This window comes from Cydia amplana, chromosome 1 (genome assembly GCF_948474715.1).
Source record: "Cydia amplana chromosome 1, ilCydAmpl1.1, whole genome shotgun sequence".
NCBI classification, from domain to species: Eukaryota; Metazoa; Arthropoda; class Insecta; order Lepidoptera; family Tortricidae; genus Cydia; species Cydia amplana.
The window spans coordinates 15,863,978-15,891,740 of record NC_086069.1 but is presented as its reverse complement, the minus strand read 5'-3'; the positions used below and the strand labels follow the sequence as shown (position 1 = coordinate 15,891,740).

General features: G+C 39.2%; 1 protein-coding gene across 1 annotated transcript; it reads left to right on the top strand.

The window, feature by feature from the left end:
* The first annotated feature begins 558 nt into the window (after positions 1 to 558).
* LOC134648994 (START domain-containing protein 10) lies at positions 559 to 27,125 on the top strand. The gene is made up of 6 exons (XM_063503682.1): positions 559 to 838; positions 13,684 to 13,831; positions 19,299 to 19,431; positions 24,634 to 24,753; positions 26,040 to 26,190; positions 26,502 to 27,125. The coding sequence occupies exons 1-6, from the start codon at positions 668 to 670 to the stop codon at positions 26,856 to 26,858; spliced, it is 1,080 nt and encodes a 359-aa protein (XP_063359752.1). The 5' UTR covers positions 559 to 667; the 3' UTR covers positions 26,859 to 27,125.
* The last annotated feature ends 638 nt before the right edge of the window (positions 27,126 to 27,763 follow it).

The following is a 27,763-nucleotide window of genomic DNA, read 5'->3' as shown; positions in this document are numbered from 1 at the left end:
GCAGGATTAAAAAAAATAATTGATCGATCTTTTAAGTGTATGAACATAGGGGGGGAGTATATTGAAAAATAAAAATATCAAACTTTTCGTACTTGTTTGTTTTCATTCTCATACCGAGAATATTTTGAACACCCCTCGTATGTACTTAACTATAACTACCTAATAAATCAAATTGATTGTTCTGGTGAGACCTGAACATTTATACTACCTACCTGTTTATATTTATTATCAAAAGTAAATTGCAAACTCTAAAGAGCTACAAGTCAAGCATGTGGCGCAATACTGTATTAAAAGATGTAAAAATAGATTGATTCTTATTAGATACTTTTGAAAATAAAATAACATATTATAATTATTTTATTATGTTTCCCAAATGATAATATTAATTAAATAAACCAACTAATACTAACACCAGTAGCAAACGTGATGATATAAACGAACCGTTTCGGTATTATTTACATACCTACCCATTTTCCTGCAATACACGGAAAATAAGTAGGTACTTTACGACACACATTTCAGTCGAGTCACCCACACAGTCGCGCCAGCTTTCACCAACACGTGTGCAAAAAGTAGAGACGAGGGCGCGCATGCGCGGTATCGAGCCATCAGGCCATGCTGCAGAGACAGGCCAGTCGGGCAGTCGAGCTGTGATGTCCGCGGTCGGATGGGCTCAGCCGGATGGGCGCGCGGCGAGGCGCGCGTAGCGGACGACTCCGACTTTGAAACCCTCAAAGGCCTTCTCGCTTCCGAAAAGGGCTGGACCTTGGAGTACGAAAAGGACGGCGTCAAGGTCTGGGCCGAGGACGCCGCTCACGGCGCGCTAAGAACCGTCAAGGTAGGTTAAAAAGTAAAAACATTCATTCCTGAAATTGACACTCTTCTATCCCTATTCAAGTATTCACCACAACCACTTGTTTGCTTACAACACTGAAGGCTGTATTGATTATTATAAACAAGGACAGTAAACATTTGTTTTGGGACCTTCAGAGTTTGTTATGCGGTGGTTTGTTTAGGCTTAATACGCTCTGAAAGCAGTTGGTCATTTGTTTTATGAATAAAAGCTGAAACTTGTAAAGGGACCATCTCAGGTTAATGTGGGAAGGGAGAAAAGGAATGTAGCCGGCGGCGGGCGTTTTATGATCCGGATTCAAATCCGAGGTAATAAAAACGATTATCCCGAGCGATTTACAGCGCTTATTCTTCTGCATTAATGATGCATAAAAAAATGTAGGTACGCAGGCAACAACTAAAGTTTACGGGACTGGTTATTTTGTACCGATCTAAAAGCCTCAAAAGCTTAAATTTTAACGATTTGATGAATATTTTGCAAGTCGTTCTGCGGGGCCGCATCAATTGGGTGGTGATTTATCTCGAAGCATAAGGTACACTCGTAATTTACTTTTGACTTTGAACGATTGGAGGACATTTCAAAATATGTTTAGTCTCACAAAGTAGGTATGTACTTAACTTCGTCGTTGAAGTTGTGGCTGCGTGGTTTTGCGTACGACGTACGACCAACAATCAAGATCGTAAGCGGCTCGTACACATACCACTGCGTTTCTCGGAGCTTATTTATAGCTTAAAATAACATATGTAAGTATTGTTATATTATAAAACATTATTTATCAATGGGTTGACGAATATTATTTACCTATATGTCATATATCGCTCTACTATCCCTACCTACTAATACATACTATCACTACATAGTATAAAACAAAGTCGCTTCCCGCTGTCTGTCTGTCTGTCTGTATGCTTAGATCTTTAAAACTACGCAACGGATTTTGATGCGGTTTTTTTAATAGATAGAGTGACTCAAGAGGAAGGTTTATGCGTAATTTGTTAACCCGTGCGAAGCCGGGGCGGGTCGCTAGTATATAATATTATAAATGTGAAAGTGTGTCTGTCTGTCTGTCTGTCTGTTACCTCTTCACGCTTAAACCGCCAAACCGATTTAGTTGAAATTTGGCATGGAGACAGTTTGAGCCCCGGAGAAGGACATAGGATCATTTTTAGGATTCCGTAGCCAAATGGCAAAAAACGGAACCCTTATAGATTCGTCATGTCTGTCTGTCTGTCCGTCTGTCCGTGTATGTCACAGTCACTTTTCTCCGAAACTATAAGAACTATACTGTTGAAACTTGGTAAGTAGATGTATTCTGTGAACCGCATTAAGATTTTCACACAAAAATAGAAAAAAAACAATAAATTTTTGGGGTTCCCTATACTTAGAACTGAAACTCAAAAATTTTTTTTTCATCAAACCTATACGTGTGGGGTATCTATGGATAGGTCTTCAAAAATTATATTGAGGTTTCTAATATCATTTTTTTCTAAACTGAATAGTTTGCGCGAGAAACACTTCCAAAGTGGTAAAATGTGTGTCCCCCCCCTGTAACTTCTAAAATAACAGAATGATAAAACTAAAAAAAATATATGATGTACATTACCGTGTAAACTTCCACCGAAAATTGGTTTGAACGAGATCTAGTAAGTAGTTTTTTTTTAATACGTCATAAATCGCCTAAATACGGAACCCTTCATGGGCGAGTCCGACTCGCACTTGGCCGCTTTTTATCACTGAAATCACCCTTTAAGGCGGTGAAAAGGAGGGTGGAAGTTTGTATGGGGAATCGATAAAAAGCAGCTTGGATAAAAAATAAGCTACCCAAATTTTTTAATTGATTGATAATTTTTTAATTAAGATGAAAAGCTATATTGTTGTGTAAAAATAACAACTGAGTGCAATTACGAATGTATGTAGTAAACTGCGGTTGCGTCGAAAAAATATTGTGTAGAATCGCGAATAGGAAGAATCTCGATTGCGTAAAAAAAACAACTGTGTGCATGGAATCATGAATGTAGTAAACTGCAGTTGTGTGGAATCCATATTGTTGTCGATCGCATAATTCGTCTAGATGGATTGGATGATGGATATTTGGAATTTCTCGGAAATTGTCGGAAGCAAAGTCATTGGACGGATATCGAAATATTGGCAACGGAACGTGCCGTAATTTTATTTGTTATCTTATATCTTGCCTTTTGTGATTTATTGCTTTTTTTACGACAGGTGTTCGAATTTACTTTATGATAGCTGAAGTGAGTTCCATAAGAAAATGTAGGAGCTATTTTTAAATTATAAATAGAACGAAATAAAACCTCAGTATATTCTAATAGGTAGGCGTAAGTATCTCTAGATAAGGTAAACGTACTAGAGCTCGACATGCTAATGCCCAATAGATGACACCCTGCTGTCACATTGACAATTACTTAAGTTTCAAGATTACATGTACTGGGACCGCGTCGAGCACCAGTACGTTTACCTTACCTCACTCCGGAATTTGCTCGCAGTAGAGGTTTCGCTCCAAGCGTCTGAAGCAAAGAGTAAAGTATATCTGAAGGTATAATTAGCATTAGCACTATTGCCTAAGACCTAAGTAATACTAGTCTGTGCATTAGGCGCATCGTTAAAGCCGTAACACACTACCGCACTGCACTGCGAGATATCTCTTTCTCGCTCTCACTTATGGGTGCGGACCCACCGTGACCTTGGTGCGGTGCGGTAGTGTGTAACGGCCATTAGATTCATTTATTAAACGGAGGGTAAAGTGCCCACATTCTTTAAAGTGACTAACAAAAACCCGTACCTGTAAAAGGGCATGTCGTCGCGGCACTTACGTACTTTGACTAAAAAGGGAAGCTTATTGGCCAAAACTCAAAGACGGTACAATCTGTTAAAAAAAATCGTTATACGATGTACTAAGTGTTACGTCTACCTAATAAGTGTTGTGTCTACCTATTAAGATATTGCATGATTAGTTTTAGCAATGACCTGTATTTGACTTGCTAGATGTACCTAACGTTATTAAAATGTACCTACAACGGGATTTAATCGCGTATCTAAGTTTTAAGATTTACCTCCGATGTTTCGAGGACGGCGTTGTCCCCGTGGTCTCGGAGAAGACTGGCTTAAGTTGACATCAGCATCTTCTAACCGCGCGAGTTTTTCGAACTAAGTACCCGCACTGTCTTGTTTATCAGCTTGAACGTTTTGCGCACTAGGGATGCACAACAGGGATCTAGGCATGGGCGTTGTACAATTTAATAATGTGTAAAAATCGTGAAAGTTTAAATCAGTGTTAGATGTACTTGACTTACTTGGTCAAATAAACAAACTTGAACTTGTTCTTGATTAAGTATGTGATTTTAATCAAATTAATAAGCTCACACTACTTCATTCTACTCGTAGTATAAATGAAGTAGGTACTAATATATTACATGTTTTTGATAATATGGCAAAGTGTACCGAGTATCATAGTTCAGGTCAGACCAATACCGAGGCATTATATTTCTCTAAACTCACACAGTTGCATAAAAACGGCGACGTATCTATCCCGCTGTCAAAAGTTTAAAAACAATTTGCAGGAAGTGGGTTTCCGACAGTAACCGCGTAACATTGAAAAATACCTACTGGAACCCGGAGCAAGTTTTAAGTGGAGCAGCTCAACGATATCTCAATTCAAGTACATACCTACAGGGAAAAGCAAAATACTCTGGAGGGTGTCATTTTAAGAGCCAACAGGAGTGCTCATTTCTCCATACAAACGTACTCGACTGTTTCCTCCGTGGGTTTTGAAGCTAGAGCAATGATTTTTTTCAACAAAGATTAATATTATCGATATCTGTGTCGGACCGTTTTGCTTTTTTTGATATTTTTGTTTTTTAAGGTCAATTAGGCCATTTTGGCCATTTTTGAAGGGCTCTAGCCCCTTCAAAAATGGCCAAAATGGCCTAATTGACTATGCCGCAATGAGAGGCGTGCTATTCAAAATTGACATCAATTAGTCAAAAAAGCAAAACGGTCCGACACAGATAATGTCATAATCATTTAGATTTCCAAATTTGGTTACGATTGGTTAAGTTTTGGAGAAGGAAACAGTCGAGTACGAAACCTCGATTTTTGATATTTTTACGCAGGATTTTTCGCCTTGTCCTTATCGCACTAGTTTTAGGAGCCGCTTCCGTTAGTGAGACGGGTATATTTACCTAAAATATTTAAATCTTAGCTCCTGTTGGCTCTTAACGATTAAGGTATCGTATCTTCGAGAGCGGCGTTTTTGAAAAATCGTACCACTTTTGTAGATCACAATATGGTTGCCAAAAATTTTCTCTCATCGATTACTTTTTTTAAATTAAAATTTACATCAAATCAAATTTCAAAAACATGATATCCGCGGTCCCGTGCACGCACATCCATCTCGCTCACGTTTACGCTCAGTGAGACTGAAAGGAGAACACGAATTTACAGGGCCTAAGATTTTACCTATACCATCATTGCTTTATGAATGATGGCATCGGTAGTTAAGAAGTTTCATTCCCTTAAACCTTAAAGGATGACTCACGTTAAACCGCGTCGTGTCCGGGCCGGAGCTTACTTTTCTATCACAATGACAGGTGATCACGTGATCCTTTCCATAGAAAACGAAGCGCCGAAAGCTCCGGCCCGGCCGCGGCCCGGTCTAGCGTGAGTCATCCTTTATACCGGGCTCAACTAGTTAAACAAGGTTCAATTTTGACGCGTGGCCTAACTTTTTAAATGGAGCATCGGGCGCACTCAGGGAGTTCGTTCCCGACTTTAATACCTACAGTTTGTGGTATCGAGGGTTTGCGGGCAATATTTAATAATTTTCAGCCATGATTCAGGTAAATTAGTTATCTAAAGCTTTTTGTAATACTTAATATTAAAAAGAATATTAACAAAGTGAAGTAGTAACACCGGTTACCGGTTTATGAAGACGTTGGAACTTGACCTAATCTGTGATCATTAGGTATGCTCCTCCTTAGGATCCTTGCTGTATGAAGTGGGCGTGGGGGGGGGGGGCCTTGTTTCCCATAAAGTTTTAAGTCATAATGTATTGTTTGTCATATTATCATTAGTCATAAAACTTGTTTTATGGCAGTCCTGAAAAGTGACGCGTTTCTGAACCAAATTAATTATGACTAAGGAAAATGCGGGCAAACAATACATTATGGCTTAAAAATATTTGGGAAATAGAGACCCATGAAGTGGGTTATTATAAAGAGAGGTCATTATTTAGTTGAACACATATTTAACCTAACACAAACATTCAATATGTACATATTTAGTATTTCAATAAGGTTTTTTCCCGAGCTTCTTCATATTTAAGAGGGTATTTGAGGCACGATAAGGTACGAGTACTTAACAGGAAGGGCCCCACTCAATCGCGCTTCGTTCCGGCAAACGGAATTAGCTGCTTTGATAGTGCACGACACCTTGCACTTTGTGACTATGCGCTGAAACTTGGCACAATTGATTCTTAGCTGGTCTTGAGTTGATAGAGACCGGGAGTCAACGAGAGCCAATTCCTTTTAGTGGGGGGGAGGGGGGGAAGTTCGACGCTGCAGCGCTTCAATTAAAGCAGTATTAGGGCATGTGATATATCATTTTCGGATAAATTAAGGACGAGGAATCTATTTTTAGAACAAAAACAATGCACTTTGTAACAAAAAAAAATTAATAAAGTAGAAAAGACTAAAAAAAGCGGCCAAGTGCGAGTCGGACTCGCCCATGAAGGGTTCCGTAGTTAGGCGATTTATGACGTATAAAAAAAAACTACTTACTAGATCTCGTTCAAACCAATTTTCGGTGGAAGTTTACATGGTAATGTACATCATATATTTTTTTTAGTTTTATCATTCTCTTATTTTAGAAGTTACGGGGGGGGGGACACACATTTTACCACTTTGGAAGTGTCTCTCGCGCAAACTATTCAGTTTAGAAAAAAATGATACTAGGAACCTCAATATCATTTTTGAAGACCTATCCATAGATACCCCACACGTATGGGTTTGATGAAAAAAAAATTTTGAGTTTCAGTTCGAAGTATGGGGAACCCCAAAAATTTATTGTTTTTTTTCTATTTTTGTGTGAAAATCTTAATGCGGTTCACAGAATACATCTACTTACCAAGTTTCAACAGTATAGTTCTTATAGTTTCGGAGAAAAGTGGCTGTGACATACGGACGGACAGACAGACGGACAGACAGACAGACAGACAGACATGACGAATCTATAAGGGTTCCGTTTTTTGCCATTTGGCTACGGAACCCTAAAAAGTATATTTGTTTACCAAGTATATTTACCAATTTTTTTAAAAAAGTATAACAGAATTCTCAAAACAAAAAATATAGTCATAAAGCTACACTTATCTAGTTTACAAAAATATATAGATTTATTATTCAAGGTGTCCCAAGAAGTAGTGATATACTGAAGCTGGGAGGTAGAGGACCTAGAGCGCTATCTGAATCACCCCCATGTATGTTCCGCGATTTTTCGTATTTTCGGAATTATGATTTTTTTTAATTTTTCACCTATCGCCGAGTACGATGAGATTTTTATTTATGGTGACGTGAATTATTGCGGTAGATGCTTGATTTTTTTTGTGTGCTAAGCTGATAGATAGGCCAATTCAGTATGGTAACATTTACTATCGTTAGATCTTTGAATGGAATAAAAAAAAAATTAATGCCAAGGAAGATAAAATTACCCAGTATGTTCACAACTTCAAGGGCGCTTAAAAAAATAAAACATACTGGGTAATTTTATCTTTATATTTGAGATCACCCTAACCCACGCTGAATATTATTTTCTATCTCCCATGTTTCAACAGATTTATATAATAAACTATATATTTTTGTAAAATAGATAAGTGTAGCTTTACGACTATATTGTTTGCTTTGGGATTTCTGTTATCTTTAAAAAAAAATTGGTAATTATAAAAAAAACAAATATACTTTTTTTAGTCTTTTCTACTTTATTAATTTTTTTTGTTAGAAAGTGCATTGTTTTTGTTCTAAAAATAGATTCCTCATCCTCAATTTATCTGAAAATGATATATCACATGCCCTAATACCTATAGCTTTAGAGAAATGTGGCTTCAATTGAAGCGCGGCAGCGTCGAAATTCCCCCCCTCCCCCCACTAAATGTGAGTTGGCTGTCGTTGTCTCCCGGTCTCTATCAACTCAAGACCACCTAAGGATCAACTATGCCAAGTTTCAGCGCATAGTCACAAAGTGCAAGGTTCCCATACAACAGCGTGCAGTATCAAAGGGGCTAAGACGGGTTAAAGGTCTACTCTGCGCCACAGATTTAGAATTTCGGAGTGAATAGTCGTGTCGCCACTTCGCTCTTATGCATGTGTAAACCCAGCCTAGACTAAGCTAAGTGACATCTCATCGCGCCACAGTGAAATTGCGTCTAGAAATGAGATGAGATGTTTAATAAGAATAATAAGCTTCTATATGCATAAAGGTAGGCATATTTGACGTTGGAAGCGGCGGTCGCGGGCTGTAAGTTCCTACACGCTATTTTTATTTCTAGCCTACGTTTTGGTACTTCTTAATATTATACCTATTTCAACAACATATTTTATTAAAAACAAACCTTTTTTAGGGTTCCGTAGCCAAATGGCAAAAAACGGAATCCTTATGGATTCGTCATGTCTGTCTGTCTGTCCGTCCGTCCGTATGTCACAGCCACTTTTTTCCGAAACTATAAGAACTATACTGTTGAAACTTGGTAAGTAGATGTATTCTGTGAACCGCATTAAGATTTTCACACAAAAATAGAAAAAAAAAAACAATAAATTTTGGGGGTTCCCCATACTTAGAACTGAAACTCAAAAAAAATTTTTTCTTCAAACCCATACGTGTGGGGTATTTAGGGAGTTCCATTTTGGACGCCGTACCGAGTGGTCGTGCCCAGAGCGAACAAATAAACCTCATAAACGCGCAACGAAACAATAGCACCCATCGCCAGATGGTCGAGCATCGCCGCGCCAACATCTAAGAGCCATCTCGCGCTAAAGCTCTCGGGTCGCTTGCTTACTAAATTACAGAATCCCGTGAAAGTGTTTATAGTTAAGGTTATCAGTGCACCTCAATTATAAAATATTTACGTGTACAAGTGCGTTAATCTGTATGCGGCCCGTGCCTGTGCAAGCCCACCGTGACGATCGTAGGTGCGATCGCTGCTTCATCAACGTCGGTCCAACGTCGAGACGCGGCGTCTGTCGTCCCCGCCTACACCACGGCCAAACTTGGTGAGATCGCTCCGAATCTGCTTGCTCATAGGCTAAAGACGCCCATCAGGCCCTAAACCTAAATCCCTACCCTAGGTAGGCAACCTAACTACGACTAAAGCTAGGCCCATAATACTACCCTAATCTACATAATAACTACTTAGACATATTTTGACGGGTCTACTCTTCGACAATCGCTTGTTAATCCTAAAGAGCCTTAAATAAGCGAATAAATAACATAGGAAGGCACACATATTTACCTTCAACTACCAATTGTTAGTACTCCATAAACGGTATAGTATATAGATCAAGTATTGCACATAGTTTTCCCAGCTTTAATTTATACCAGCACCAACAGGCCACTGTTGGCTTCTACCGACTCATATCGTTTTAGGTAAGGAAGGCAGATCACTTACCTACCAGTTGATTTCAGTTATATCTAGTTTCATCTACCTAATCTTTTTTATTAATAACGCCTTATTTTGCCAGCCTTAATTCCAGTACCTCTAGCCTACCACCATCGAGCTAGCTTTGGCCCAAAGCGCGATTATTTAGTAGGAAAGCTGATTTCATAGCCAATTTAGTCCGTTTTTATTATTCACGAATTTAGTTTGGTGCCATTGTTCCACATTTAATAATATTAAATGATATCCTGAAATGGTAGATTATCCTACCTTAACAAGACATCAATCGTATAGGTGCAGAATAATATATATATGTTGTATTCCAGAGAATCAATTATCATAAAACAAACTATATCGTAACTACTTACACATAACAGGAACGATATTTGGTATTACCTACCTACTTTACTCACAATAACCCGAAGGCATATTGCTCCCCGGAAAGCCCGAAATATCCACATCTGCCGCTCAAAAAAAGGGATTTCTCTCTGCAACTAGTTGAAACAATACCAACGCAACTTATTTGTAAAAGAGTACACATCTGGCACTATTCATAGTAGTTCTACAAAATACGGTCATTAACAGTAATAATTACGCAAGGCACTACCTACGCAAGGGTTGTTTGCCTGCCATTGTCTCCATTTACAGGACACCAGCGTGAACATAATAAAACAGACGGCCACAAAATCCGGGTTCCTTAGACAATTCTATTATGCTGACAATAACGCCAAGATCCTCACAAACTTCATCAAAGAGTCCCGTATGCAATACGAACGAATAATCTTAAGAGACATGCTAAATAAGTCAGGGACAACGCCGAGGCCCAGTAAGATTCGCGATATACTACACGGCAAAACAATAACCAAAAGGATAAAATGCCTACGAATGTGCTACCTAGGACACATCCTAAGACAGCAAAAACCGCACCTCCTAGAAGTAGCATATATAACTATAGAGCCAAAAAACTTGAAGTTGGCAGACCACTCTACACTTGGGAAAACTCGCTGACACAGGACATGGAATATTACACCAGGCATCCATCTGAGTTGATCGACATGGCAGACGACAAAGGCGAATTCATCTAAGCAGCAAGAGAAATAGGTATATCAACTGGACGAAACCGACAGCGAATCAGACGAAGAAGAAACAGCACTTCGAATCGACGAGCAAATGCCACCTCATGAGGACATCGACGCTTGATACAAGATACTACGAAGACCGAAACGGAAACGACGAGCACCATATCACCAACGCTCTCCTTCAACGACATAACCTACCCCACCTATCTTCCAATATTGGCTTGAGGCTGCATAGCCGGCTGATTGTAACTATCCCTCCCCATCCCAGAGCGTGTCACTCCCTTAAAATTTCGTCCCCTGGTATGCCGGCTAGTCCGGAGCGGGCATGTCCCCGGCTGGGTGTGGCGCATTCTTGTCTTGTCTTCTTGTCAAACCCATACGTGTGGGGTATTTATATTTATGGGTAGGGCTTCAAAAATGATATTGAGGTTTCTAATATCATTTTTTTCTAAACTGAATAGTTTGCGCGAGAGACACTTCCAAAGCGGTAAAATGTGTCCCCCCCCCTGTAACTTCTAAAATAAGAGAATGATAAAACTAAAAAAAAAATTATGATGTACATTACCATGCAAAATTCCACCGAATATTGGTTTGAACGAGATCTAGTAAGTATAGTTTCTTTTAGTACGTCATAAATCCCCTATATAAATACGGAACTCTTCATGGGCGAGTCCGACTCGCACTTGGCCGCTTTTTTGTAATAGCGACAAGTTTGATTAGGTATATATAGGCTACATTTATCATTTCAGTAAAATGACAGTTACATTATATTCTCTCCGTGGTAGTTACATTTACTTTGATATTCTAGTATTCTACTGTATATAAACAAAAGTTAAACTATGAACACCCTATGATGTGTTATGTAAATGAGTGTTATCAAATACCTAAGCGTCGACGCAGAATACCGGAGCATGACGTCCTCAGCCCCAGCCCCGGACAGAATTCCTTTTGTGAAGGTCGGCTACGGAGCGGACGGTACAAAGTTGGACTGAAACTTTCACGGGAAGGAATGGAAATTCATGTTTAGTTAGGACTAAGCTGATTAAGAAATAATTTCACTCATATTTATCTTGGTGTCTTAAGTAAATGTGACCTTTTCTAATGCAAATATATAAACAAAGAGAATTTAGTACCGTAAAATGGGGTGAGTAGGCGCAAAACTGACATTCAAACCTCGATAACATTTTATTTTTACATATGCAAACTGAATGGTGTATATAATAAGTGTTCCGGACGTTTGTATTTTAGTTTTTATCTTATTTTGGGTAGTTCCATTTCATAACTTTGACGATAAAGAGGAAAACCCACCTCACCCCGTAGTGCCTCGTATTTGGGGTGAGAGGGCTTTTCATACAAAGGTGATTTTGGAAGAATGTTGGATCGATTTTTTTTATTATGCGTATTACTATAGCTCCATTTTAAATTGGAATACATTATTTTTGTAGCAGTAGCCTTAAAATCCCTTCTCACCCCCCTCTCAAACCTTCTCTCCCCATTCATAACCCACCTCTCCCCGCGAAACCTACTCACCCCATTTTACGGTATACCTACATACTTACTTAGAGGCGGATTGTCAAAGTAAATTTTGTAGTCACAGTAAAACTTTACTTTTATTATACTAAGTAAATTTACTGGGAATTCGTGTTTTGTTAGTCATATCTATAGACGGGTCTAACGCGAAATTTATTCCATTACATTTATTTACCGACGTTTCGACACAGGTTTCACTGGGCATGGTCGCGGCTAACTGACGTCCCAACAAAATGTCAAAACAGAGATTTGTGCAACTACCCGACGAAAAGTGTATGAAAAAGTTTGGGGTAGACATCATATTTTCAAACCACCCACTTCACATAATGTTAATTATTGTCAATAGACCCCCGATAGACCCGTCTATAAATGTGATTTAAGGTGACGGTAGAGGTGGGTAAATTTTCAGATTCTGTCAATTTACCCCATTTCACACACAAGCGCACTTCACGCACACTACCTCACTTTACTGGGACAGGTCATTGACCCATCAAGTTTTTTTAAGATAGCGTTTTGAGTTTAGTGTTAACCACTGACCTCTTTTGAGGAACAGAAACTATAAAAACGTTCCATTGAAAGAAGAAAGAGAAACAATACATTAAATCTTGCTCTCCTTGTCTGTTCATGTCACACGTGACGTATTTAAATTCTAATTTAATTCATTTGATTGTTAACTATTTTCTGCATATTATGGCTTTGTCGAGATACGCGTTTTGTAAAGTTAAACCGAATAAACCCAGATGTCATTAAGTCAGATGTAAAATGTTATTTACTACTCTATACGGTTATTCATAAGGCGAAAAATCAATTCAATTAAAAATTTAAATAAATAAAGTTTTGGCAGGGTGGAAATTTAATTAAGGCCGACAAAATAAAATTTAATAATATATGTCGGCTGATGTACCCCTAAGATCTTTACAGATTTACTTGTACGAGTATCGTATATTCGCTATTTATTTTGCTATTAAATTTATAAAATTAAAATAAAGAATTAAATATTATACTGGCATTCCACCGCTATTATTTCAGTGCTGAACTGATTATCTTCGATCGTAGCCTTGATGATGTAGTTGTACTTACACTTACGGCGGTAGGAGCGGCAATGAACCCCGCGCAGCGTAGAACGAGAGGTGCGTTGGGATAAGTGCATATATATATAATTTTGTTTTTTTTTGTTATTCATCGTCATATATGTACATATATTTATCTTTATAACCGCAGTAAATTTGTTATTTTGATATATGGAGGTAAACATGGAATTTATAGTTGAACGTCAAACAATGTTTGGCTCTTTAATTTTAGTAAGGATTATTCATAAATTAAATTAACGGGCAGAATTAGGGAAATATCAAGGAATCAACAAAAATAAACAGGTATTTAAGAAACTATCCTTACAAGTAAAAATTGATAGTTATTTATTTACCGAAAAAGTATGTACTTGTACAACCTACCCTGAACCTACCTCACTCAGACTACATATTCACTTGTGTGTGTACTTGCCAGATGATACCCACTGTAAATTGTACTGTGCTTTTAATTGTAATGGAATATTTTGATTGTGGCAGGTGGTAGCCGAATTCGACGATGTGGAACCGGACGCCTTGTACGACGTGCTGCACGATCCGGAGTACCGGTCCGTGTGGGACACGCACATGCTGGCCGCCGAGGACGCGGGCCACATCAACGTCAACAACGACGTCGGCTACTACGCCAGTGAGTACACTGTCCGATGGATACCAGACACGTGCACGACCCGGCACCGCTCCGTGTGGGACACGCACATGCTGGCCGCCGAGGACGCGGGCCACATCAACGTCAACAACGACGTCGGCTACTACGCCAGTGAGTACACTGTCCGATGGATATCAGACACGTGCACGACCCGGAGTACCGCTCCGTGTGGGACACGCACATGCTGGCCGCCGAGGACGCGGGCCACATCAACGTCAACAACGACGTCGGCTACTACGCCAGTGAGTACACTATCCGATGGATACCAGACACGTGTACGACCCGGCACCGCTCCGTGTGGGACACGCACATGCTGGCCGCCGAGGACGCGGGCCACATCAACGTCAACAACGACGTCGGCTACTACGCCAGTGAGTACACTGTCCGATGGATACCAGACACGTGCACGACCCGGAGTACCGCTCCGTGTGGGACACGCACATGCTGGCCGCCGACGACGCGGGCCACATCAACGTCAACAACGACGTCGGCTACTACGCCAGTGAGTACACTGTCCGATGGATACCAGACACGTGCACGACCCGGCACCGCTCCGTGTGGGACACGCACATGCTGGCCGCCGAGGACGCGAGCCACATCAACGTCAACATCGACGTCGGCTACTACGCCAGTGAGTACACTGTCCGATGGATACCAGACACGTGCACGACCCGGCACCGCTCCGTGTGGGACACGCACATGCTGGCCGCCGGGGACGCGGGCCACATCAACGTCAACATCGACGTCGGCTACTACGCCAGTAAGTACACTGTCCGATGGATACCAGACACGTGCACGACCCGGCACCGCTCTGTGTGGGACACGCACATGCTGGCCACCGAGGACGCGGGCCACATCAAAGTCAACAACGACGTCGGCTACTACGCCAGTGAGTACACTGTCCGATGGATACTAGACACGTGCACGACCCGGCACCGCTCCGTGTGGGACACGCACATGCTGGCCGCCGCCAGTGAGTACACTGTCTGAGAGGGAAGCCAGTCATGCCCCACAACACCCAGATTTAACACATGCCCGCTCGCTAGGCGAGATCTCTGTAGGTAGGCGCTTTTTGCTACATATATGGTTTGCCCGTGTTATGGGCTACGCTCGTAGCGCGTAGGTCGCGCCGGCAGTGAATATGTACTACCTACCTAAACCTACACGCAAAAACTCTTGAACTTATTTACATGTTATATGGATACATGGGCAGTTTATAACTTGGAAAAGGTTTTAAAACACTTTTTATCTCGGCATTAATCGATAATTAAATTTAACGGTTTATACCTACGCGGACGAAGGCGCAGGCAAAAGCTACTTTAATTTATAAATGTTTGATGGTGCTGAATGGTGAAACTGACTGGCAATAAGTACAAAGACGCAGGCGTAAGCGGTTTTTCCGTGTTATTAAATTAGTCTTTTCACAAAGCAAAGCGAGCCGAGCGAGCGAGAGGCTCTATTAACCCCATCCCTTTATAATGTAATTTACTGTCCACGGAGACCTCTGCACATTACCGTGACGTGGCTTTCTAAAAGTTAGTTCAAATACACTGGGCAGATGACCGTGAAAGGACAAAGGGTAAGTAAATAGAGACTGAGAGAAATATTTCTTATTTATGCCATGAAATTTGAGGTGGATTGACAAATTTCTTTGCCTTGCATTAAAATCTCGCTCACTATTTTTGAAAACTTATAGGCATAGGAAATGTTACTTCATAAAATGGCGAAATAAGAGCGATTGAACATCGTCTCAGACGAGTTGAGATGAGACTCTTATTATTTAGATACCCATCCGCCCACTGAAATACCTATTTATGAACCTGATTAGTTTACGTTAAAATATTTAATCACTGGATAACTGCTTTATCTACACCAATTTAATGAATATAGCTACCATAATATCCCAAAGCAAAACGAATTATCCATCTTCATAACCACATACCACAATACAGGGTGATAATAGAATTCTGCGAGCATAAAGCAAACTCATACTAGACGCTCCGTAACGTGTAAAGAATCATAATGGCAGGGGAAAGTGGGGTTTGTGTTACCAGTACAAGTTTGGAACAAAACAATAACTTAGATAGCCGGTTCTGGTAATAGTGACCATTGTTGACTATGTTATAGTCATTGGTCTTTATTTATATGAAGCGAAAATGTTGGATATGGCAGCATATAATCAACATAAATACATAACAGGGTCCCTGTTACTGTTGTCTGTGAAATCTTTGAACAAACATGGACGATTTCTTCACAATCCGTGGGACTTAAAAAAAAAGGAACTTGTAACCCCGCTCTCCCCTATATGCGTCAAGAACCGTAGAATAACGCTGGATCGCGCCATGAATAACAAGAGCCCGTGAAACTATGCGACGTTACTGAACGTTGATTTCATCAAATATTTGATGCGCCAAGCTTTTCGGCCGGCATCGGCATGGCGTTCGCTATTGGGATGAATACTCGTATCAGTTCAATGTTTGCGTAAATCAGGATAAAGGGAAATATGTGGCATTTGTAGGCCGGTACCGTAATATGACCGTCAGTCAGATACATTATAAAGACCGTAAAATTGCCACCCGTCTGACTGTCGCGGGTGCACGGAGCGGGCGCACGCACGCGTGTGCAATTGTAGGTAAAATCTGTCGCACGCGTGACACGCGTCCGTGCCAGTTAGCGTTGCTCATACTATTTTTTGTTAACCCGCTCATCCGCTCCTTGTAACCGCGCCAGCTAGCGGACGCCCGGATGCTTTGATACCTACGAGGCGTGTCCAGAAGATTGTAAGATCCTTGGCCATGTTTTTCATATACATTACTTCTTTATTATTTGATTTATTTATTATTTAACTTAACTTAGACATACATAGGCACGTTATACACACTTGGCATTTATACTGGCACTTGCGTTAAGTAAAAGCTGATCTTTTATCATACTTACGGAAAATCGATTGTTCTATCCGAGAAACGCTCACCCCGGACGCAGTTCCGGCCAGATATTTCAGTTATAATTTCCCGAGATAGGATGCTCTCACGTACTAATGCATCGCTGATGTGGTCGATTAGAGGGCTCTTAGGCTCTTCATAGTAAAACCACAAGCTTAATAAGAGGAGGCGTAAAGCCAGGAAATTAGAAGGAAACAAAAGATATGGAGCGCAGTGCGAAACATGTGACGGAAGATATAACCACTGAGCGGGTTTTTATCTTTCAATCTCAATAACATTGAAAATAATTTTCTGTTTAAAACTTTGCATCACTAGCTAGTTTAAAATGCTAAAATAGTATGGTATGCAGGGTGGTGATAATAATAAATGAAAACTAGGAATATGTTTGGGATTTTTTCTGTAGAACCAACTTTAACCTATTAAAGTTTTGGTTGGAGTCTGCCCTTGCAAATATAGTCTAGTTTCCGTGTAATTTTTAATGGCATTTACCCTTAAACGTGTCAAAGACTAACTTAAAATTCAATATAAAACTTCAATTTTGCGTTAGCCCCCCCTTAATACACAGAGCTCTTGTGTTAATTAATAATCATAGATTATAATCAAGGTGAATAATGTTTCATAACAAGCGTTAATTATACTAATTGTAAGCAAAAGCTATAAGATATATTTAAAATTAACAAACTATGTATGTACTAATATAATTAAAACTTAACACATTCAGTGCCAGCGCGAGCTACGCGCTACGAGTGTAGCCGATAATTCGAGAAAAATCGTATGTAGCGAAAAGCGCCTACGAACAGAGACTGGTCGCTGGCAGTCAATGTATTAAATAATAGGAGCTCAGCTTGCGCTCATATCGTGTAAAGTAAAATGGCAAAAATGGAGTTCGCTCGAATCAAAAAACTCTACTTGCGCCGAAATCAAACACGTACTGGATTCGCAATACCTATCCTCCATCACGTTCTACTAAATTGGTCACGCGTGAGCCGGAGCGAGAAACGTTACCCGCTCAATCCTTATTCAATTTGAGCGTTACCTAGATAAAATACCCAGTTGTCGATATTGTTTATTCGGTTCAGCGTAGATTAGGGCTTAGGGCAACCACAAGCTCGTGGCGAGCGACTTACCGGTGATGTTGATTAATTATCGCTCCGCACTGACCGCACGGGTCGCCACACTGTATAAACGTGTAGATATACAGATTACGGAAACTTTGGGATTATAAGTTTTATATCTACCTACGTTAATCGTCTTCTTTTGTTTTTATATTAACTCTTTCGCCGTGTATGAAGTTACATTCCGGTAATATCGTTACTTAGGTTTCAATAAAAACGGTCATCTATTCGCTACGGCTACGATGTAGCGCTACGAAATAATTTTTACGTGGGGTATAATGATAATCATTATCATAAGTTTTTATTAAATAAGTTTGTGTACCTACTGTTATCTTATTCTAATCCGAATCAGATTCGATAAGAAGAAAAACTTTGTTGATTCCATTGAACGACCAGAAATGTCTGATAATAGCTAAGAACATTTGGTTCTGTTGTCAGTTAGTAAGTACAAAGAGTACAAAAGAAAGTAGATTCCTATACGCTGGCGAAATATCTCGGAGACTAAATCAAATTGTTCGGCTGCGTGCATCGGCCTTTAATTAATTAAACCGTTCACCACAAACGCTGTCTGTTTTGTTAAGTACGTTGTAGGTATCACGGTAAAATATAACTCAAATTCTATTATAATCAGTGATCGTTAATTTTCCAGCAATTTTGGTGCAGCATTGTTGGTTAAAAAGCATCTGTATGTGCCCTACTCTAGGTGGAATAGATAATTAGGGTTAATAACAGTAATATTAACCTTAACCAATCCTCTCCCTAGAGAAAAATTTAAGAAAATACTTTATTTTTACTATGCTGCACAAAAATTGCTGGAAAATTAACGATCACCAATTATAATATAGAGTTAATGTACTTATCCACTCACTTATTTAATTGTGGTCCGCCTCTATTTTCTAAACACTTTTTTTAACTAGGTAGGTATTTAAATTTAGTATAAGTAGTACCAAATTTTCATAATTAATAAAATGAAGACTCATTTATTGGCCGGTAGGATTAATCTCAGAGTGGACCCCTGACACGTACCTATAGGTTGTTGTTTTGAACCGGAAGTTGATTAGAAAATCAGATTTAACATGCAATTTATTGAGGCAGAATATGGTAAACAATGTTTTTTTCAAATGACACTAAACTTACAGCTGTTATAGTGAAGCGGTATAGCGGATAGTATTTTTGTAAAGTTTTTACTTACGAATTATAACTTGATCAAATTCAGCATTGATTAAATTACGATTACGAGTAGAGTTAGACCAAGATAAGTTTGCAACAATTTTGATAGCATACGCAGTGCAAGTGTAGCACACACATCAATATTTTTGTAGACTTGGTCTAACTGTATAAATGTTATCATATTCAAATTCAGTGTTAATAAATAGCACTTAATTGTTATAGTGTCATGTCCGGCACCGCTCAAGAACCGCGACTTCGTGCTGCAGCGTTCCTGGCTGGACACGGGCGAGGAGAAGCTGATTCTCAATCACTCGGTCTTCCACAAGGACTACCCACCCAGGAAAGGATATGTCAGGTGAGCAATTGGAAGATTACATGCAAACTTCTATTCCATACACACACCGTCTCTTGATTGTTTTATCCCGTTACTTGCTGAGGGAAGAACGATAAGTAAATCAATAAAACATTAAAACATTAAAACATAATGAAACGATGATCTAAGTAATACTCATACCGTAAACACTACTAGTGCTTTGGCTTTGGCTACGAAAAAACGCTTCGTGCGAATTCACCACGGCGACTTCGAGTGCCATATTAAAGAACATCGACACGAATAACGAACAATACATATTAGAAAAAAATGGTAAGATGACGCTGAGAGCATTTTTTTCGTGGCCTCCGTGTTCAGGGTGCGTAGCCAACGTTACAATCGCTTATTACGCAGCTGTATAATATCTACATCGGCCATGTCGCTTTTTGGTAGGTACCTAGGTTGGTAGGTACTAGGTATGAGGGAAACGAGGCCTTGGGTCGGGAAATCCAAATTGTAATCTGTAATCCACATTGGTTCGAAGAATGACTGCGCCGATTTAAAAAAAAATGCCTTTTGCCGTTCACAGAATGGCGTTACCAACATAATCGTAGTGTGATGAACATAAAATAGTCGGCGTAAATTCGCGTCATAAATAAGTTGACCAAATATGCATCAGTATTCGGGATCACGCCGAGTCGCCGAGACAATACTTAATGTTTAGTTTACGTGTCAGCACGCCCCCATATCTATGCTATGCTCGACTGAACCTAGTCAACAGCTTGCAACGACACGTTACATGCATCAGATGCATCGCAACGAGCGTCCGGGCCCCGGAACTTGCGCCAATTTCCGTTCCGTTTCGGACTCGCTACGCTAAGTGCTACTGTCTGCGTCATGCTTGCTAAAGTTACATCCGATTCTTACGTGCTAGATGATGATGCGTACGTGGTATCTAAACATGATAACTTGATAAGGTTATGAATTACATTTTTTATTAAAAGAGTTCTTTATCATTATAAGTGAATTTTTGCTACAGATAATGAACAATAAATGTCCTGTACGCGACTCGTTTCAAAGGCGTAACGTAGCAGCACCTTCTGCAGTTAACGGGTCTGGGGCAATCTCTGATTTATACCACTCGAGGCCTGCCCGGTCATTAGTATATTTGTCCGCTGATAAGATACCGTGTGCGTCAATCCGCAGCGACCTCGCAAACACTAAAAGGATATAAGTATTGCTAGTTTATTTTCGTATTTTAACTGCATGCCACTTGCCACTCTTATTTCATCGATATTTGTTTGAATGGTAGAAAAATAATGGCTTGTATCTACGAGAAAAATTGGCGAAACATGTTTTGAAGTTAATTAAGTACTTACCTATCTATGTATAGGTATGTGTTTAAGTCATTTTAAGTCCTACACTCGTAACGTGTAGTAAACTCTTAAACGGCGTTTTAACAAATTTAATGGAATTTATATTTTATGGATTTAAATTCGTTTAATATTTTTTCACAAACTTGCAGAAAACAAACGATCGACACATCTCGGCCAATGAAATATTTATAAGTCATTTAAAAAATCCGGCCTCTGCCACTGGAGGGCCTGGTCACTTTTTCTTTAGTAGGTATAATAGGTATCATATATTTCAGTTTATAATTTAAAAACATTAAGAGCAAGAGTCCTTATAAAAAAAATGAATTTTTCACCTCAGCAGCTCGAACAAGGGTACTTTGCTACTTAAAAACAGTGAGCAAAATCGCATTTTGCTCACTGAGTGGGACAAAATGAGCAAAATGCGATTTTGCTCACTCAGTGAGCAAAATGCGAGTTTGTTTACTGTTTTTAAGTAGCAAAGTACCCTTGTTCGAGCTGCTGAGGTGAAATTTTAATTGTTATATCTTAAGAAAACATGAGTGAATAGAGGTAAGTGATGAAAAAGGAATACATTTTTCGGGTTCTCTAATATGTTCTCACTGCTGAGGTGAAAAATGTTGTGTACTACACGAGATCAAAGTTATTTACATCTCGTGCGCTTTTGAGTCCCTTACTACGCTCAAGATTCTAAATTAGATTCACTCGCTACGCTCGTGAATCTATTATAGAATCTTTCGCTTGCACGGGACTCAAAATAAGCACTCGAAGAAATATCAAACTTTGATCTCTTGTTGTACAAATAACTATTCCAACACTCTTATCGCCCCATTTCGCTTCTCGTCCTTCAATAGTTTTTAAACGATTTCTGCTAATACCGCGTAACGTAGAGAGTAGAAAGAAACGACTCAATGAAAAACCAAAAGTGGAGCGCCAAGTGTTTCATTTAGAATGCCAAGTCAAAATAGCCGGCGTAATGTCTCTAACCACGCTGAATGAGCTCGAGGTTTCTCACGCGTAACTTGAAAACGAGTGAATTTTCGTTTTCGAATAAGAGTTAATTACCTATATTTGTAGGTACATACTGAACACAATCAGGTATCCTTTGTTGTTGCTAGCTCGCTGTGTTCTTAATTAATTTAATATAAAATAAACTCGTTCACATTTCAGACAATCTTTTCATTCTATATGGACTATATGGGTGGTTAGTTTTAGTTTCTTTATACATATTATGTATCTACAATTTTTTGTTGTTCCAAATAACCACGATCTTTTAGGATATTCTTTCGATATCCACAAACACACAGGTATTAAATAGTGTTTAGGTAGTTTAAAGTATTTTAGGACTTTATAACGTTCAATCTCATTCTTCATAGATACGAAGTAAGGACACGTAGAATGTGCCCTTCTTGAACAAAACCTAACTTGTAATTTGGACGTAGGTGCCTATCCAAGGCTTATGGCGCGATGATTGGACGCCGACGTCGTGCGATAATTCCGCAAATGGAAAGCTCGAGATGAAAACACAATTTCAGACATAAGATCCAAACTTCTGTTGTGACTTCTGACTTTTGAAAAAATACTTGTTTTTATATGTACCTATTTGGGCTAATTCTATCTAGAAATAATACTATTATGCTTTTAGCCCAGCGGCCGATTTTTGAAATTCGACCGCTCGATTTCGTGTATTTCGTTCAGTAATATCTTCACTACTAGGCATATAAATTCTACTAATAGAATTGAAAACGAGTGGTCGATACCACTCGATTCCAAATTTCTATCACTCGTATTTCAAAAATTAGCATTTCGCCGTTTTCCACCGATTTTCGAGTGACGAAATCGAGCGATCGAAATTCAAAAATCGGCCCCATGTACAGTCGGTGCTCTAATAAGTCTAATATAATATACCTATCTACTTTTGTGTACAATTAGTGTACGTGTAATGGCGACGTGGGTACTTAAGTTGGGGCACCGACCGTACATATTACTTACTGCGAGTTTATGCCAAGAATCCGATCTCTGTAAGTGTAAACTAATGTCAGTCATGTCCGAGTTTTAAACATTATTTGCCTCATGAGGATAAAAAATGATTTTTCCCGCTGTTTTTGAAGAATCCCCGAGATATTGAAAAAAATTGTGCTTAGATAAGTGTATTATGCGAGACTCACATGCCAGTCCCACGGGTGTGCCTTTGAAGGATTTCATCTACGTAGAGTCTTCGTAGGTACTGTTGTTACCGACTTGATTGAATTGGGCTAAATCTCAAAGGCCTCTGAGACTGCGTAGGGTTTGACGTGAAACATATTTAAAATTACACTCAAGAGCAATGAAAACGGGTCGCTTTATATAATAGAGATCTCTATACACACTCAATATTCGTATACATACAGGGTACCTAGCCAAGGTGACAATCGCTTGCGCTACGAAAACGAAACGCTTTGTGTCTCTCTATCACAATTCCATATTAGTGCAATTGATATAGTGATAGTTGCGTTTCGTTCGCTACGGAGCGTAAACGATTGGCATGTCCGCTACGCACCTTCTCATTCTCACTGAGCGTAAGCGTGAGAGAGATGGATGTGCGTGCCCGGGATCGCACATATTATAATATGTAGAAATTTAATTAATTTATACGTTTTTGGGTTCCGTAGCCAAATGGCAAAAAACGGAACCCTTATAGATTCGTCATGTCTGTCTGTCTGTCTGCCTGTCCGTCTGTCCGTCCGTATGTCACAGCCACTTTTCTCCGAAACTATAAGAACTAAACTGTTGAAACTTGGTAAGTAGATGTATTCTGTGAACCGCATTAAGATGTTCACAAAACAATAAATTTTTGGGGTTCCCCATACTTAGAACAGAAACTCAAAAAAATTGTTTTCATCAAACCCATACGTGTGGGGTATCTATGGATAGGTCTTCAAAAATGATATTGAGGTTTCGAATATCATTTTTTTCTAAACTAAATAGTTTGCGCGAGAGACACTTCTAAAGTGGTAAAATGTGTCCCCCCCTCCTGTAACTTCTAAAATAAGAGAATGATAAAACTAAAAAAAAAATATGATGTACATTATCATGTAAACTTCCACCGAAAATTGGTTTGAACGAGATCTAGTAAGTAGTTTTTTTTTAATACGTCATAAATCGCCTAAATACGGAACCCTTCATGGGCGAGTCCGACTCGCACTTGGCCGCTTTTTAAATAAATAAAAATGTTATTGATGATTCCCTCGAACATGATTATTGCTCACTTTTTAGAAGCAATTTTCATATTTTTAGCTTTTGTGTAAAATTTGTTACAATTTTTTAAGGTGTATTTTAGACCTACGTTCGTGATTTTTTTTCTATTGAGCAAAAGTCAAAAACTCAGAATTCGCATTAATGAAGTCCCTAGAGAAGGGCTTCAAGATTGCTAATTAAATTTGTGGCAGCCGTATTGTTACCTAAAAAAGTGCTATGACTTTTCAAAAACTCCGCTCTCTGACCCTGCGGCACCTTAAACATCGACCGTAACAAAATTGTGTATACTTATACTCATGTCTTGTCTTCGTGCTTGATTAGTACTGACATACATTTAGTCGTAGATCTACATCTTTTTCTCAAACATGCTCGGAAATGGTCGCATTTTGACGACCCCGAAGCAAAGATGAAGACGCAAAGTGCTAAATACATATTTCTCGGCAACACTGTACTATTTCGCATCGGTTAGACAAATTCGGACAATTTAACTGTCATTTCAGCATCTGATTTGATATCGCTATGATAACGAAACATGATAATGAAAATTAAACATAGGTAGGTAAAACCTACCTAATATATGAAAATTTGTATGTTCGTCTATCTCGCTTTTGCAACAGTATGTTGGTGTTGTTTCCAGGGCCCTATCTCTCCTCACCGGGTTCGTGGTGCGAACTAGGCCCGGCGCCGGCGGCAGCTGGCTGGGCTACGTGTCGCGCTCCGACCCCCGCGGAGCGCTGCCTGCCTGGCTTGTCAACAGGCAAGTACAAAAAGTTAGGCTTAACATGGCTGTTGATCACTCTGTTGATGGGTCAGTAAATTATTACCAAGGAGGCCAATTTGAACATACATTTTGATATCTTAATGACGTCATGTCATTTACTTAGTTGTAACATTTAACAGCGAAATGCATGCGCGAATGATAACAAAAAAATATTTTAATGTTAAAATGTAGGTTAGAATTGGCCTTAAGAACTTGTTTCTCCTCATTTAATCCGTGGGGTACACGCCCTACGCCAATTGTCAATAAATAAAAGTGAGATACCTACAGCCATCCTTCAGCTAACGAATTAAATACTTGTGACTAAAGGGTACCTACTCCGCGGTAGGCACATGGAAAATTATTTTCTCTGATTTACTAATTTTGAATATGTATGATACCGTATACAACCTTATTTTAAAAAGTTTTCCTGAATACTTTGGTTAAAACTTGATTTAGTTAAAGAGAAAACGCGCTTTAACTTAAAGCGTCAAAAATTGTCGTACCTATTTTTAAGATATTAATAACTACCTACATAATTGTTATCTAGTAATAAGTATGTAAATACAACGCCATAAAAAAATTGCTAGGTACAAGATAGGTAGGGCACTAAATAGGTATTAAGTACCTATAAGCACATAAAGTTATCGGAGATTGAAGACGACTAAACCGTTTTCCCTGTTTATTAATAATGGAACTGGGAGAATAGAAACCGTGCGACAAAGAGATATTGTGTTTGCGCAAGCAAAACCAGAACCTCGAACGTAAATGTTTGGCGCCTAAAGTTTGTTCTACAGCCACCACTTGTTTGAACTAAAACTCGTTGCTCTAAGTTTATAACTAGGTGCCGTGCCGTGTCGTATTGTAAAATTATAGTTGTTACAGTAAAATAACTCTAAATCGTAAAAAAAAACCCGCTGTGAATGAAATTTTCTGAGTGAGTTAAGGTGCAAGAGGAGCCATAATATTAGTTTACAGCAACTGTCACATTTTTTACTACGTAGGTACATTTAAATCTATACGTAGGTATAATATAGGTACCTAATCTATAAACATTTTATAAAACTAAGTTACTGCTTAAATATATAGGTAATTGTAAATAACTACATCCTCGCAGGTGTGATGACATATATTTTTGTAAACATTGGTGATGTTAAAATTGTACTTACTTTATACAGATCCTAGGTGCCCTCCGGTAACACTATTCAGATGTGCATACGGACTGCACGTTGTTTGTATTGCCTATTATGTAACCGCCTAGTTTATCGTAAATGTTGGTCGTACAGGGTGACGGCTCAGCTCGCACCTCGGTTGGTACAGCAGCTGCACGCGGCGGCACGGCGCTACCCCGGCTGGAAGGCGCTCACCGACTACCCTCACCACAAGCCCTGGCGCCACCCCGAGCAGGTCCCTGCCTACAGGATTAAGCTGGAAGACGTGAGTGTCTACAATAGACTAGGTACATACCTACCATCATACAGAGTTGGCGCCTCGGTTGATTCTGTAAATGCATGCTGTAGGTACTCGTAGGTACCATAGTTGGAAGGCGCTCATCGACTACCTGCTTACAGGCTACTAACTTTAGTTGCAACTAACTTCTTTGGTTTTTGATTAAAAAACATTCTAAACGTTACCATTGTGACCCAATGAGGTTTATTTGTAATCTTTTTCTCACCTTCTATAATTGCAATTGCGTAGATCCATACATACCTATAGTACTTCCCTACTTATTATTGTTTATATTTCAGTGTGTCGATCCTGACGCACCGGTGGCACCTGCTCAGGAGCCTAAACCAGAGACTTCAAAAGCCAAACTAGAGGTTCCACAGAAACAGATAGAAAGTCAGAGTATCGAAGACTTGGGAGACATATCATCAGAATTCAGCGTCGAGGTGGAAGAAGAGCCGGCGGACTTAAACCAAGACCCGACTAAAAAGAAGGGGAAGTTTTACAAACTCGTAAAGTCTATGAAGAATAGAAGAAAGAGTGTCCAAGTCGCTAAAAGTGCAGATAATATTCTCGAAGGTAAACCCGAAGAAAAGGAAAAGAAAAAAGGGTTCAAGTTCCATCGTAGGTTTAGTATTAGCAGAGGACGGGAGGATTGAGCTTATTGGAGTTGTGAATTCTGGTTACAGAACGGCAGTGTAGGCACGGCTGGATTTTAAACAGAACAACGTTTTAAATATCAGTCAAAAGGCTAGATCAGATGTAGCTAGTAAAATACGGTTAAATACGATTATACGTATGTATAATTAGATAGGTAAGTACTGTGTCGCCAACGTTACTGGAAATGAATATGGCACTTTAAACAATTAAGTACCTATCGCTAAACCGATATTAATAAATAACATAATCAACGTTTTACTCACGAGTATTATTACCGTCAAATCTTTTTGTACCTATAAAATTTTTAAAGTCTGTGCGGAAAGAGAAGATTCGTGGAATATATGGAAACCGAGACATTCTACGATTCGTCGACTCTTCTTTTTCCGTACAGACTAAGCAAGACATTTGATTAAATCTGTTTGATTAGGTAGGTACCTAATCGAGGTACATATGTGAGTACCTACTCACATATGTACTTCTAACATAATTGTACACGTCATAAAATAAACAATCTCAGTTTGACCCGATACCTTTTGGTGATCTACAAATCTCAAATCATTTTCCACTTTAGGTATTTCATAGGTATATTTAAATAAAAATGTCGATAAATACTGGCACCATCTAATTTATCAACTAAAGTTGTTCTCCTAGCAAAAAACATTACCGTATTAGACTTATAGACTTACGTTTTTAATTTAGGGCCCGGCCGATTTTATAAAGGCATCAAACCTTTCACATGTTTCTAAAATAACCGAGACGAAATGTTTATAGAGCATAATTCAAGATTTAAGAGACACACGAACCTATCTGCCACCATGCAATTGAAAAAATGCAAGTTATGCTCTCATTTTAAAACGACATACTTAAATAACATGAAATTTGATGAAAATTCAGGTAACATACT